Source organism: Zootermopsis nevadensis, unplaced genomic scaffold (genome assembly GCF_977971745.1).
Source record: "Zootermopsis nevadensis isolate Lab colony 2312 unplaced genomic scaffold, Znev_1.0 Znev_ptg000021l, whole genome shotgun sequence".
Taxonomy (NCBI): domain Eukaryota; kingdom Metazoa; phylum Arthropoda; class Insecta; order Blattodea; family Termopsidae; genus Zootermopsis; species Zootermopsis nevadensis.
The window spans coordinates 21,789,555-21,802,980 of NW_028259153.1; the positions used below are offsets into that span (position 1 = coordinate 21,789,555).

The following is a 13,426-nucleotide window of genomic DNA, read 5'->3' on the forward strand; positions in this document are numbered from 1 at the left end:
ATAAACAGTGGACAAAACCACTCGCTTTTTCTCGGAATTCTGTCTCGTAAATAACGAGAAAGAGTAGGAACGTTGTAATGCGGACGAAATTCGTAATCTATATGCAATTGCTTGAACAGATAGTTTTAAATGTCGGCAATTCGAAACCTGCAATCACTTTAATTAAGTGACAAACCGCTACCATATTAAAAAAAAAATCCAACCGAGTTCCGACAAGTTTCATAAACGTATCAATGCATCTGTCTTCCCCAGCAGGATAAAACTCAGTTCATTTTGGTTTTAGACTAAATTAAAACTGCAATGCCAGGCGGAAGTCATCAGTTGGCCAGTTACAGAAGCGTTGCCTGTGCACAAGCGCGTAATTAAATTTACTTTTAAAAAAAATATTAAATAGACAGTAGGCCTACAGATAAATTGCTAGTCCTCTGAAAACTTTAGCAGAATCGTAAGACATAACACAACATGTTGCATCCTGGCCACGGACCTCCCGTTCAAGAAGAGTCACACATGAAAATTCTTTAAACCTGAAAAAAGATAATTTTATTTCTTCCCGCGAAAATTTAAAGCAGACCACGATTACTTAATCCTTTGAAGCCAGAACTCGTCTGAATAATATTTAAGATTTCAGTCCGTACCGCGAAGAAAACACAGCACTTCACCATTACAAAGATCAACTGGTTAACGCTGTTTAAGGAAATAATCGCGGTTTATTCCGAGAATCATAGTTCGTCTGAATTATATTTAATATTTCAGTCCGTACCGAAAAGAAAACACTTCACTTCACCATTACAAAGATCAACTGGTTAAGGCTGTTTAAGGAAATAATCGATATTTAATCTTACGAAATCCATGAATACAAAATGCAGAATTATAGAATGTTAATGTAAGTGGTACATATAGTTACCACTGGACTTAAAATGTTAAAATTAATCCAGAGGCCTTGTAGCAAAAGTGTGTGACGACGGATGGAGGAGAGGTATGACGCAATAACGCAATTAGGTTGTGGTCTCCTCTGAGACATCATATCCAACAGGCCGTGACTAATCAGTCAGCTGCCACAATGAACAATACCATTACCATCGATACGATGACGTCACCTTCCCAAACAAAAGAGAAACTCCTCAAACAGGAAATTGACAGTCTCTTGATGGAAAGGTATGTCCCTCATCAGTCACTTCCTAATGCCATAGCCGTCATCATTCACCTACCACGCACAAAAGGGCACGTGTTGTTAAACAATGTAATTCGTGCAAAAAAAAAAATTTTACATTTAAACTTCGCTCCATATTTAAGTCCGATAAAATTCTCTAGCCAACCTGAGCATGCAAACTGAAACTTGGTAAACCTAACCTAACCTTAAATTGTTAGGAACCTGACATCAAATATTGAAATTAAAATCGAACGAAATTTTAATCTCCTGTGAATATTTCGCTCAATAATCATACAAAATGATTCTTAAGTTAAAGTCACGTGCCTCGTTTCTTTTACATTAAACTACAATAGTTCAATTGTTACGAAAATCTTTTTGACATTACATTGTAATATGCAATTAACGAACATTAAAAACAGCAAGGATGATAAATCAAAGAGAACGCGTCTGGAAACTCTAAACTCCAAATTCTTATTTTAACAGCGAGTGCATTGTAAATGCGTCCCTCTTCTAAAATGTTTGTCGGTAGGTAGAAGGCTTACAACAATGCCACAGTTGGAACGCAAAGTTCACAGGAGTGTTTAAACGTCATTTCTTCTTAACTTCCTCCCGATAATTCAATTATTTTCCCCGTGACACACTTCCGCCAGAACACAAAAAAAAGAAATCAATTGTCAGATGTGCTTGGGCCCTTCTTATCCGCAAGCCAAGCACCCAACATCTCGCTCACGGTGTTGTTTTTCGTGAAAAATGTTCGCCCCGTAGACCGGAGGGTGTTCGCGTCATATGAAACCGGACACGCGGGCCCAACACGTACCAGGTTGTGACCAACCCCCTGCGACTTTCTTAATACGACACACAAAAACACTTTTGAGACAAATGATAACACCTGCTTCAACAATAAGTGACTCTCTTTTCAGTTTTTGAGAGTTTCGTATGGTTAAAACCGCAAACAGCTGTTATTTCCTTAAACAGCGTTTTCCAGTTTATCTTCGTAATGGTGAAGTGTGGTGTTTTCTTCGCGGTACGGACTAGATTCATAAACAACGATAATTTCCTTAAACAGCGTTAACCAGTTGATCTTTGTAATGGTGAAGATTTGTGTTTTCTTCGCGGTAGGGTCTGAATAGTTAAATATTATTTAGAATCAAAATTCTTCTAAATTTTATACGAGCTTTGACTTCAAAGGGTTAAACTAATTTATCCGTTACCAAGACGAGGGTGAGATGTGAACAGGATCAATATGGCGGGCTCCTTTAAACACGATAATGAGCCTTCGGGTTCCACAAAGGGAGGTGAATTTATTTACTGGCTAAATGATATTTCAGAGGCAGCCAGAACCTCTGAAAAGTCCCAAAAGATTGTAATCTTCAATAAAAACATTTACACTGATGTCTCCATAACCGAACAAAATCAATGTAGTCTCTAGAAGTAAAATCCTGTTTGCAACTGCGGATCGAAGTGAATGAGTCTACCCGCATTTTATTGTTTTTTTGTTGTTGTTACTCCAAATTTAATTACAACATTGTACTGTTCTCCTGATTGAAACATAATCTTTCTTTGAAGTCCGCTAATAGCTGCACCAATGCACCCCGGTTTCCCCCAGTATCTGTTGAACACGTAATTTGACGAGGTGTGCCACATTCACACTGATGAACACAAATAATTTAATTCGCCTGATTACCAGTAAAAGAGACTTTTATATTTGCCAGATATTCATAGAGTGGGCGTGAATTATCACAGCTGATGATGTTCTGGAGACGATCTTAGGGTTCTTACAGAATTAACACTATTTATTTGTAGTGTTCTGTGTGACGACAGGTCCATATGAACAGGATCCTTCCATCCTTTTCTCGGACTGGGACCTGTTCATATACGTTCTTGGCAGATGATCCAGAAGTGGTTTGCCATTGCCTTCCTCTGTGTGTGAATGGAGTAATTGTTGGGATGCCACGGAGGAAAACTCCGCGTTGCCTAGACCACGGCCTTGCCCAACACAAGTTATAAATTCGGGCACCGCCGGGAATCGAACCCGAGACCCCAGGATTACAAGGCCAGCGTTCTAACCGCTAGACCACCTCATCTTATTATTATTTAGTGTTCTGTCTGAGGACAGGTCCATATGAACAGGACCCTTCCATCCTTTTCTCGGACTGGGACCTGTTCATATACGTTCTTGGCAGATGATCCAGAAGTGGTTTGCCATTGCCTTCTTCTGTGTGTGAATGGAGTAATTGTTGGGATGCCACGGAGGAAAACTCCGTGTTGCCTAGACCACGGCCTTGCCCAACACAAGTTATAAATTCGGGCACCGCCGGGAATCGAACCCGAGACCCCCAGGATTACAAGGCCAGCGTTCTAACCGCTAGACCAATGGTACAACATAGTTAATACGAAAGCCCGATCCTGAGCGACTTGCATCTCCAGACTTCATTAACTTCCATAAGATACATCTTAATGTTATCTTCTCTCCTAATTCTCACTCTACCCAGTAGCCATTTTCCAACAACAAACCTGTGTCTTGTTTTCGAAGGTAGACACAAATTTGATTTTAACAGCAGGCAGAATTAAAGTTCACGTTATTATTAACCATATCGAGACGCCCGACCCCAGAATCGGACACCAACATAACTTTGTACGTTGTGTATCGATCGACTTTCATCCAACTCTACAATAACAATTCGCCAGTTGAGATCAATCAAATCTGACTTCAGCTCTGAAGTTAGAGAAAGTATGTTTATCACGACATCACTTGTAAGATTCCGTTATATCCCACCATTACCCTATTTGTACTCGTTTAATCTTTAAATGCCAATTCCCTGGCAGTGAGAAAAGAAGTCTTATTAACATTGTAGTCCGGGTGTACATCCCTGTAATATACTGAATTTAAAAATATACATTTTTATAAACACCACGACAAAGGGGTTAATGATTTTCGTCTCGCGTCGATGACTGTCATTGAAACTTCTGCTAAATCTTATTAGTATTACTGGTGACATTAAAATCTACAAGACCTAATCGCTCGGAACTATAAAATTCATCAAACAAACGTCACAAACTTCAACCTTGAAGATGGAGCGAGTATATTCCTCGCAAATTGTTGGTTTTTTACATACAAACGCACACAAGAATATCAGTTTCGACATCTTTAATGCGATGAGAACCCATAATCTCATATGAGAACGACTTTGATGCCTAATTTGAAGACGGGAGTTCTTCGGGTTTTGAGCACGAACAAAGGCCTGCAACAGGTTGTTAACAATTATATGGGGCGTGTCTGGAAACACCGCAAACGGATTACCGGCGCGGAATCGCGACGAGAGACAAGCCTTATAATTGAACCGTGACTATGAATAAAACAGAGGATAAACCTACAATTTTTGTGGGATTGAATCAACCGACACGACGTGTCCATGGCTTTTCATTGTCATGAAGTCACAGCTGTCGGTAATTCAAAGTCATGTTCCACTCGACGTGGGTGATTCTCGACACTTCCTGGTACATGGACCAGCCCTTCGTTTCCAAAACACTGTTTCTTTATATTTTATTACACACGACAAAAATCAGTCTACAAACCTAATTAGGCTCATAATTAGCACGTTGAACATGTACACTTAAATATAGACATCAAAGTCTTATTTGGAATCAAGATCTAACAGTCGTCTAGATCAGTGGTATTCAACCTGGGGTACGCGAAAACATCTTAGGGGGTACGTGAAATTTAAAAAAATATATATTATTTTATGATAAACACTGAATAATCAGTAATATAATTTATTTAATTTATTTTAGATGTAGATTGTATACTACGTATAACTTGGATTACACGCCAACAACTTTGGGGGTACAAAGTTGAAGTGAAATTATATCTGGGGGTACGCGAAGACATCTTAAGGGGTACGTGAAATTTAAAAAAATATATATATTATTTTATGATAAACACTGAATAATCAGTAATGTAATTGATTTAATTTATTTTAGATGTAGATTATATACTACGTATAACTTGAATTATACACCAACAACTTTGGGGGTACAAAGTTGAAGAGAAATTATATCTGGGAGTGCGCGAACAAAAAAGGTTGAATACCACTGCTCTAGTAAGAACCGAACGCCTGTAATAAGAAATTTTGCACGAAGGAAAATTAAATAACTTGTCAGAGATTAACTGCATTGTCAGTTTGTGAAAGAACGGAAATTAAACTAATCGTACGTCATCTGTTAACACCTCAGCGTAAGAATAAAGACTTATTCGATTCTAAAACTGAACAAAAACAGTCCTAAGACGAGCGGGAATGGATTTTCGGGTTTCATAAAAGGACGGGAATTTCTTGACAAGCTGAGTTGCTATCAAATGCAAAAATTCATTAACTGAACGTTGATATAACGAGACTTTTGTAAACTATACTGTCTGTTCGTGCGGAAGGTAACATCTGTGTTCTCGTTGCAGAAACCATGGCCTCCGCAAGCAGTGTGGTGATTCTGATCATGCTGGTGACCTGCTCACTGGTGACTCTGGCATTATCAGCTCAGTTCTACACCAGCGGTCGCTACGGAAAGCGAGACCTGGCCCAGAGGAGTAAGTAGAACCAGCGACCCTCAGCTCATCCAAATGTAATTTAAGAATTCAGTCCGTACCGCAAAGAAAACACCACACCTCACCATTACAAAGATCAACTGGTTAACGCCGTTTAAGGAAATAATCGCGGTTTATTCCGCAAATCATAGTTCGTCTGAATTATATTTAATGATTCAGTCCGTACCGCGAAGAAAACACCACACTTCACCATTACAAAGATCAACTGGTTAACGCCGTTTAAGGAAATAATCGCGGTTTATTCCGCAAATCATAGTTCGTCTGAATTATATTTAATGATTCAGTCCGTACCGCGAAGAAAACACCACACTTCACCATTACAAAGATCAACTGGTTAACGCCGTTTAAGGAAATAATCGCGGTTTATTCTGCAAATCATAGTTCGTCTGAATTATATTTAATGATTCAGTCCGTACCGCGAAGAAAACACTTCACTTCAACATTGCAAAGATCAACTGGTTAACGCCGTTTAAGGAAATAATCGCGGTTTATTCTGCAAATCATAGTTCGTCTGAATTATATTTAATGATTCAGTCCGTACCGCGAAGAAAACACTTCACTTCAACATTGCAAAGATCAACTGGTTAACGCCGTTTAAGGAAATAATCGCGGTTTATTCCGCAAATCATAGTTCGTCTGAATTATATTTAATGATTCAGTCCGTACCGCGAAGAAAACACTTCACTTCAACATTGCAAAGATCAACTGGTTAACGCCGTTTAAGGAAATAATCGCGGTTTATTCTGCAAATCATAGTTCGTCTGAATAATATTTAAGAATTCAGTCCGTACCGCGAAGAAAACACCACACTTCACCATTACAAAGATCAACTGGTTAACGCCGTTTAAGGAAATAATCGCGGTTTATTCTGCAAATCATAGTTCGTCTGAATAATATTTAAGAATTCAGTCCGTACCGCAAAGAAAACACCACACTTCACCATTACAAAGATCAACTGGTTAACGCCGTTTAAGGAAATAATCGCGGTTTATTCCGCAAATCATAGAGAGAGAGAAAGAGGAAATTGGTGGGGGAGAAGTGAGAGGCACTTCGATATCTGGGGGGGAGAAAGAGCATCTTATAGCTAGAAGGTCCCGAGGCAATGCCCGCTCGTCCTTCTGTTAAGGATAAAGTAAGAGTGAAGGCTTTAGTGTGATGATTGGCATAAAAGGCGGAATTTTGAACTTTGTATTAGCGAAAGCTGAGTTCGTCTGAATTATATTTAATGATTCAGTCCGTACCGCGAAGAAAACACTACTCTTCACCATTACAAAGATCAACTGGTTAACGCCGTTTAAGGAAATAATCGCGGTTTATTCCGCAAATCATAGTTCGTCTGAATTATATTTAATGATTCAGTCCGTACCGCGAAGAAAACACCACACTTCACCATTACAAAGATCAACTGGTTAACGCCGTTTAAGGAAATAATCGCGGTTTATTCCGCAAATCATAGTTCGTCTGAATTATATTTAATGATTCAGTCCGTACCGCGAAGAAAACACCACACTTCACCATTACAAAGATCAACTGGTTAACGCCGTTTAAGGAAATAATCGCGGTTTATTCCGCAAATCATAGTTCGTCTGAATTATATTTAATGATTCAGTCCGTACCGCGAAGAAAACACCACACTTCACCATTACGAAGATCAACTGGTTAACGCCGTTTAAGGAAATAATCGCGGTTTATTCCGCAAATCATAGTTGGTCTGAATTATATTTAATGATTCAGTCCGTACCGCGAAGAAAACACCACACTTCACCATTACAAAGATCAACTGGTTAACGCCGTTTAAGGAAATAATCGCGGTTTATTCCGCAAATCATAGTTCGTCTAAATTATATTTAATGATTCAGTCCGTACCGCGAAGAAAACACTACTCTTCACCATTACAAAGATCAACTGGTTAACGCCGTTTAAGGAAATAATCGCGGTTTATTCTGCAAATCATAGTTCGTCTGAATTATATTTAATGATTCAGTCCGTACCGCGAAGAAAACACCACACTTCACCATTACAAAGATGAACTGGTTAACGACGTTTAAGGAAATAATCGCTGTTCACAGTGAGAATAATACGAAACACATAAATACAAAACGCAGAGTTACTGATTGTGAAAGCAGGTGGTACATATAGTTACCACTAGGCTATCAATGGTTAAAGAAAGACTCCCATTGGGATCATGAGGTCCACAATGGAGTCGATTAATTTTTGTCACAAAATGTACCTCAGTGACCCGCATAAGCGGATGACTGAACATCATTCCATAAGCCTAGAATACTTCTCGCATTTGCCGTCTGCTTCGAAGAATTTCCGTATAAAGTCTTACAGGGTAAAGCAGACATTTTGTAAATACATTCGAACGTTTCCGGCGACAAGAAATAAGAATAAGCAGTTGAAGAGCCCTTGTAGTGCGGGAAATCTATTTACCAGGATGCACCACAATCACTTCCTTGTATTGAGAAACCACGGGTTCAATTCTCGTACCTTTATTGCGTCACGACCAAAAGAAATGTTTCACCTGTATACTCGATCGATTCCAGGGCCTTCTATATATTGGACCAGATGCTGGAATGACATAGCAGAACATGTGAGGGTGACGAGGCCATTGTTACGTTACAAAGCGAGTCTCGCATTGTAGTGTCAAGATGTCTCGCGGCGAGGAAGTTAGGTCATTCTAATGTTCTATGTTCCGATAAATACAGCGAGCAGAAATGCGCACAAATGCCCTCTTACATGTCACGGACGAATTTCTGCCTCAGAGAGACCAGTCCTTTGGATAATATACGCATTTTTAAACAACAGAAAGATTTTATTTTATAAATACAACTCATGATGCAAGAATAGATAAACAATAACAATTAGAAAGCAATTTATACGCAAATTTTAAACTGCGCAAAGAATATTACGCAAATAAAAGAAAAAACAGCTTCCGTTAACAATGGATTTTTTCTCAAATCCATTTTTATTTAGTGTTCTGTCTGACGACAGGTCCATATGAACAGGATCCTTCCATCCTTTTCTCGGACTGAGACCTGTTCATATACGTTCTTGGCAGATGATCCAGAAGTGGTTTGCCATTGCCTTCTTCTGTGTGTGAATGGAGTAATTGTTGGGATGCCTCGGAGGAAAAATCCGTGTTGCCTAGACCACGGCCTTGCCCAACACAAGTTATAAATTCGGGCACAGCCGGGAATCGAACCCGAGACCCCAGGATTACAAGGCCAGCCTTCTAACCGCTAGACCACCGTGGCTCCATTATAATTATAAGAATGTTTTGGACTGATTAAATTTTCATACCCTAGTACCAGATTACTACGCCTAGAAGCGTTTCTCCTCATTATTATCAACACTGGCATCAAATTTTACTCTTGCCTAATGTGAAACGGTTGGTATTCGTGTTCCTACTCAAAATTTCCAAGACATTTATATGTTCTCTGTTGATCCTTCACGTAAAAATTCCCTCTACTGGATATGCAACAGTCGCAACATAACTAATGAACAGATGTCGACATATTAAGCAAACAATTGGTCTTAACAAATTGTATTTTAAAGCAAAAACAATCATTGTTATTGGTGATGTACGCCTAGGATTATATAAGGGTCGGAACAGTGTAAATTTTCCAAAATCAGAGGAGAAAAACCTACAAAATAAGAATAATAATCGCGAAGTGTGAAAGTTTGTAACATCTGCATTTCACACAGAATTCTGCGTAGGCGAGTGGTTGTCATATTTCACGTTTTATGAACACTGCCCGCACCTGGGGACTCGCTATCAAGTGACTGTGCCGTTATACAGGACCAACAATGAAGTATTTTTAAAAATCCGACGGCTGGAAAGTTTCACGGGAAGTTGTAAGACTGCTATATCCCGACAAAGGCCAGTGGTTATCTACGTGAGGGCGCTGACGTTCTGCCATTAAATACAACGGTGGTTTCACTAGTTCCATTTCTCGCCACGTAACTATTCTATTTATGCTGGTAGATTTATCTTACGCCGAAAATTGCATCGTCAATCTGTCCAACAAACGACGAGACTGCCGAGGACAGCGACAAATATGCGAAAGTAATTTCTCTAGTCTCAGTAAGAAGGGCTTAAGTCAATGACTTAAGCTCTTTTTACAGAGTACCAAGGGTTAAACGAACGTGAAATCAATCTGTGTTGTTCCCTGAGACCGTCATTCGGGGTTAGAAGAATTTATCATTATCTTCGTCGTCATAATAAGGGCTTTAAAAATGTACGACAATTGAAATCACGAGTCAGTGGACTTACACGTTTTTTAAGAGTTCTCTAAAATGGATTAAGCGCCAATCCGTTCTTCGCCTCTAAGTCAATTCTGTTGTTAGTGAAGTGACACTTGTTTCAGGCATGTTTTGGAGCGGAAGTCGCTACGGGAGGAGCAGTGGGGGCGGCGGCGGGAGGCGGCAGGGAGGCAACAATCCCGTGGAAGTGGCCGTGAGGAACGACAGGTTCTTTATCGGTAGCCGGTACGGGAAACGAAGCGAAGAGCCTTTAACAACAACCGACGGTACGTACCGAATAAAAGAGCCTAATCTACTACGTCACTTTCTTGAGCTCATTTGACGATGCTCGCTCAACTGAAGGCGTTATGAAGTATCTAATGGCATTGGAGGATGAACACGTTAAAGGATTTTCTAATAATTGTCGTGGCCTATTAAAGAGTACCCTGGACTTTGCCTGAGCACCACTGAATTCAGACGTGTGTAAAAGTGGAGTTAAAGCTCCGTGCATTCTTAACCTCGGCACTAGATGGAGATAAATAATCATCTTCACGCTCCAGCCGTTTTACCCCCTAGAAAAACACCTCGGTAGAGGCAAGATAGTGCTGCCATCTGTAATTTGGAGGAAAATAACACAATGCCCAACTCGATAAGTCAGTCGGTAATAAGGTCAAATGACATTCTGTTTTATCTCCCCTCAATTATATTATTCAGTTTAAAACGCTGGCATTACGAAAGCTGTTAATCGATCTGCAGATTACAACTGGGTATCGACAGTGATAAATATCGATCTGGATCGCTAAATCTTTGACTTTGTCTATCGTCTATGTTTTTGAAAAGACTGACATAAGTTAGGTCTTTTTATCGGAACCAACTGTCCCTCCCCTCTTTTCAAAAAAAAAACATGACGACAGACAAATTCCAAGAAAGTCCCGATTTCAACTCACCCCTTTAAAAAGGACAATTACTGATGTTTCAGAAACAGTCGGGGTGCTGGTACCAACAGAGGATACCAATAGCCAGGTGGCCTGCATGTATACTGGCGTGGCCAACTTGTACCGCTGTTACAAAAGGTAACAACTTTTTTTCGCACCTGGAGGCATGCAGACTTCAGGGTGAGAATGATACTACGTTTCTACAAGGCGGTGATGTGCTAAAACGCTCACGGCTTGGGACCGGTCTACATTTAAAAGATCGTGTAGACCAAAATAAGTAAATTGGTGTGAATCAGAATTAAATTTGACGGTAATTTGAACATCAAGACAAAATTTGCGCTGCGGAGTAACTACTTGACGTTTATGTCCTGCAGAGACCGCGTCCCGATCAAAATTTTATCCATGTTACTGTTATTTTTTTTAATATATATATATATATATATATATATATATATATATATATTGTAGCTCTTACAATAATTGCGAAATTAACGCTTAAAAACACGGCAATAACTAAAGGAAAAGAGAGGATAAGACAAACTGAAGGCTTAAGAAAGCAGAATTTTTACCGAACAAATTCTTTCAAACACCCTGTAGCTACAATCTATCGTTCTGAGAAACAAATTAGTGTTTAGTCTCAGCATTTATGTAGGGGAGGAGAAACACGCACCGCCAACATGACCTCTTTTATTTCTCGCATTTTGAAGTTGCTTTATTTTCTTGCAGGAAAGGCAACTCTAGTGAGGACGCCAGTAGCGAGCACGAGTGAGGCGAGCCCTTTTATGAATCTCCCAGTCAACGTGTGTACATAGTGCACATTGTTTACCCTAGATTTTGGTCGGGAATCTAGGTCGAATAATGGCATTTCAACTTTCTGTTCATCCGATGTGTTTTTATTTCCGTTACTGTATGTATTTGTATTAATAATAAACATTAAACGAGCGTGTGGCATCAATTATAACGCAACAATTCCCTGAAGTCTGTTTGTACAGGGTGATTCATAAAATGTATTTGCGACAACTGTGGAAAAATATTCGCAAAATCTGTGACTGAGACGTCTCAGAACATTTTGGTGAAATATTCTTATCCTTACTTAATCGCCCTGTGTTATTTAACGCCAATGTCACAGGACTCGTAATAGACTAACAATGAAAATGTGTGCTCTGGCTTGACGCACGAATTCTGAGCCTTCTAGTCACATTATTGTTCAATGTTACATTGTAAGATGGTGATGTAAGTATAGATAATTAACATAGAAAGTACGCGAGCAAATTACGTCCATGGCATATTCAGAGTGCAGGAAATATGACGGCTGTCCCAGGCGCCTAGCATGGTGATACCGTGATTAGATTAGAGGTAGTCGTGGCTTTGCGTGCGTTCCTGGGATAGGCACTACTAACCGCAGTACATACAGAAATTACTAAAACCACAGGTTTAGACTTTATAAACGACGTTCCGCGTACAAACCAGCTGAAGGATTTTAATATGAAGCCCCTACAATCGTCGGTAAAGTCACGACTGTAATCTCATAACAAAATGGAGGCCAATTAAAATTTCGACAACGTCTGCCAAGATATTTACAACTATTTCCTATTACCACTAAGTCCTTACCTATCATATTTATGTTTCAATTACTAATCATATTAGGGGCAAATTTCACGATACATACAAAAAAAATCTAAAGCTTCAACATGGTGAACCGCGTAATAAAAATTCTAAATGTAAATGTCTTCTTGAACTCATTCTAGAGCTAGCAAGTGGGTCCAGTTGAAATAAATCTCTTTTGTTTCACAACAGTAAACGTGTTCTCCTTTTTTGTTTAGAATAAACTCATTCGACAGTATGAAACATCGAGATATTAACTGATGCGAGGACTTGATAATGGAATTATCGATTATTTTCGATCACGCAATGCGGGTATGTTTCATTGTTGGAGTACAAATATGATCACTTCTTTAATATTCGAGTTTACGCAAACTACTGAAATCCATAAACAATAAAGACTTTTGACTCAAGTCTTCGTTTCCTTAACTGATTATATACCAAAGTTTCGGAGGAGCATTCTGCTTCCATCTTCAGTGTTTAGGTTGACTTCAACATGCCCTAACACTTCTATGGCATGCTTTTATAGACTGAGATCGGACAATAAATGTAGGTCCAATTCGGAAGAGAATTGTAAAACTACAAAAGACTTAAAAGTTCTACCGATGTCCTCGAGTCCGACTATGGAACGAAAAGATCGCCGAAGCTTCAGTTTGTCTTAAGTAAATGTCAATTTACTACATTCCGTAATTTTGTTGTCGAGACTTTACAGTTCCTTATAAACTTGGCAGATTAGTATAAATAATATTATAGGCATAAACAAATGCTACGCCCACAGCGTAATCACAACATGATATATGCGTATATTATTACAGTCATAGTGCTTAATCAAACAAAATGTCATCACTTACCACATCCTTCTTCGCCCCACACAGTACGGGACAACGTGAGCTACTT

General features: G+C 39.3%; 1 protein-coding gene across 1 annotated transcript in view; it reads left to right on the plus strand.

Moving 5' to 3' along the window:
• The window catches only part of RYa (RYamide), a 31,579-nt gene extending 19,710 nt beyond the window's left edge, over positions 1-11,869 (plus strand). Inside the window, exons 2-5 of the mRNA XM_022064729.2 lie at positions 5,601-5,729; positions 10,118-10,279; positions 10,972-11,065; positions 11,654-11,869. Of these exons, the coding sequence (XP_021920421.1) occupies positions 5,606-5,729; positions 10,118-10,279; positions 10,972-11,065; positions 11,654-11,696 (423 nt within the window). The 5' untranslated portion in view covers positions 5,601-5,605 and the 3' untranslated portion in view covers positions 11,697-11,869. The remainder of the gene's footprint in view (positions 1-5,600; positions 5,730-10,117; positions 10,280-10,971; positions 11,066-11,653) is intronic.
• Positions 11,870-13,426: the final 1,557 nt, after the last annotated feature.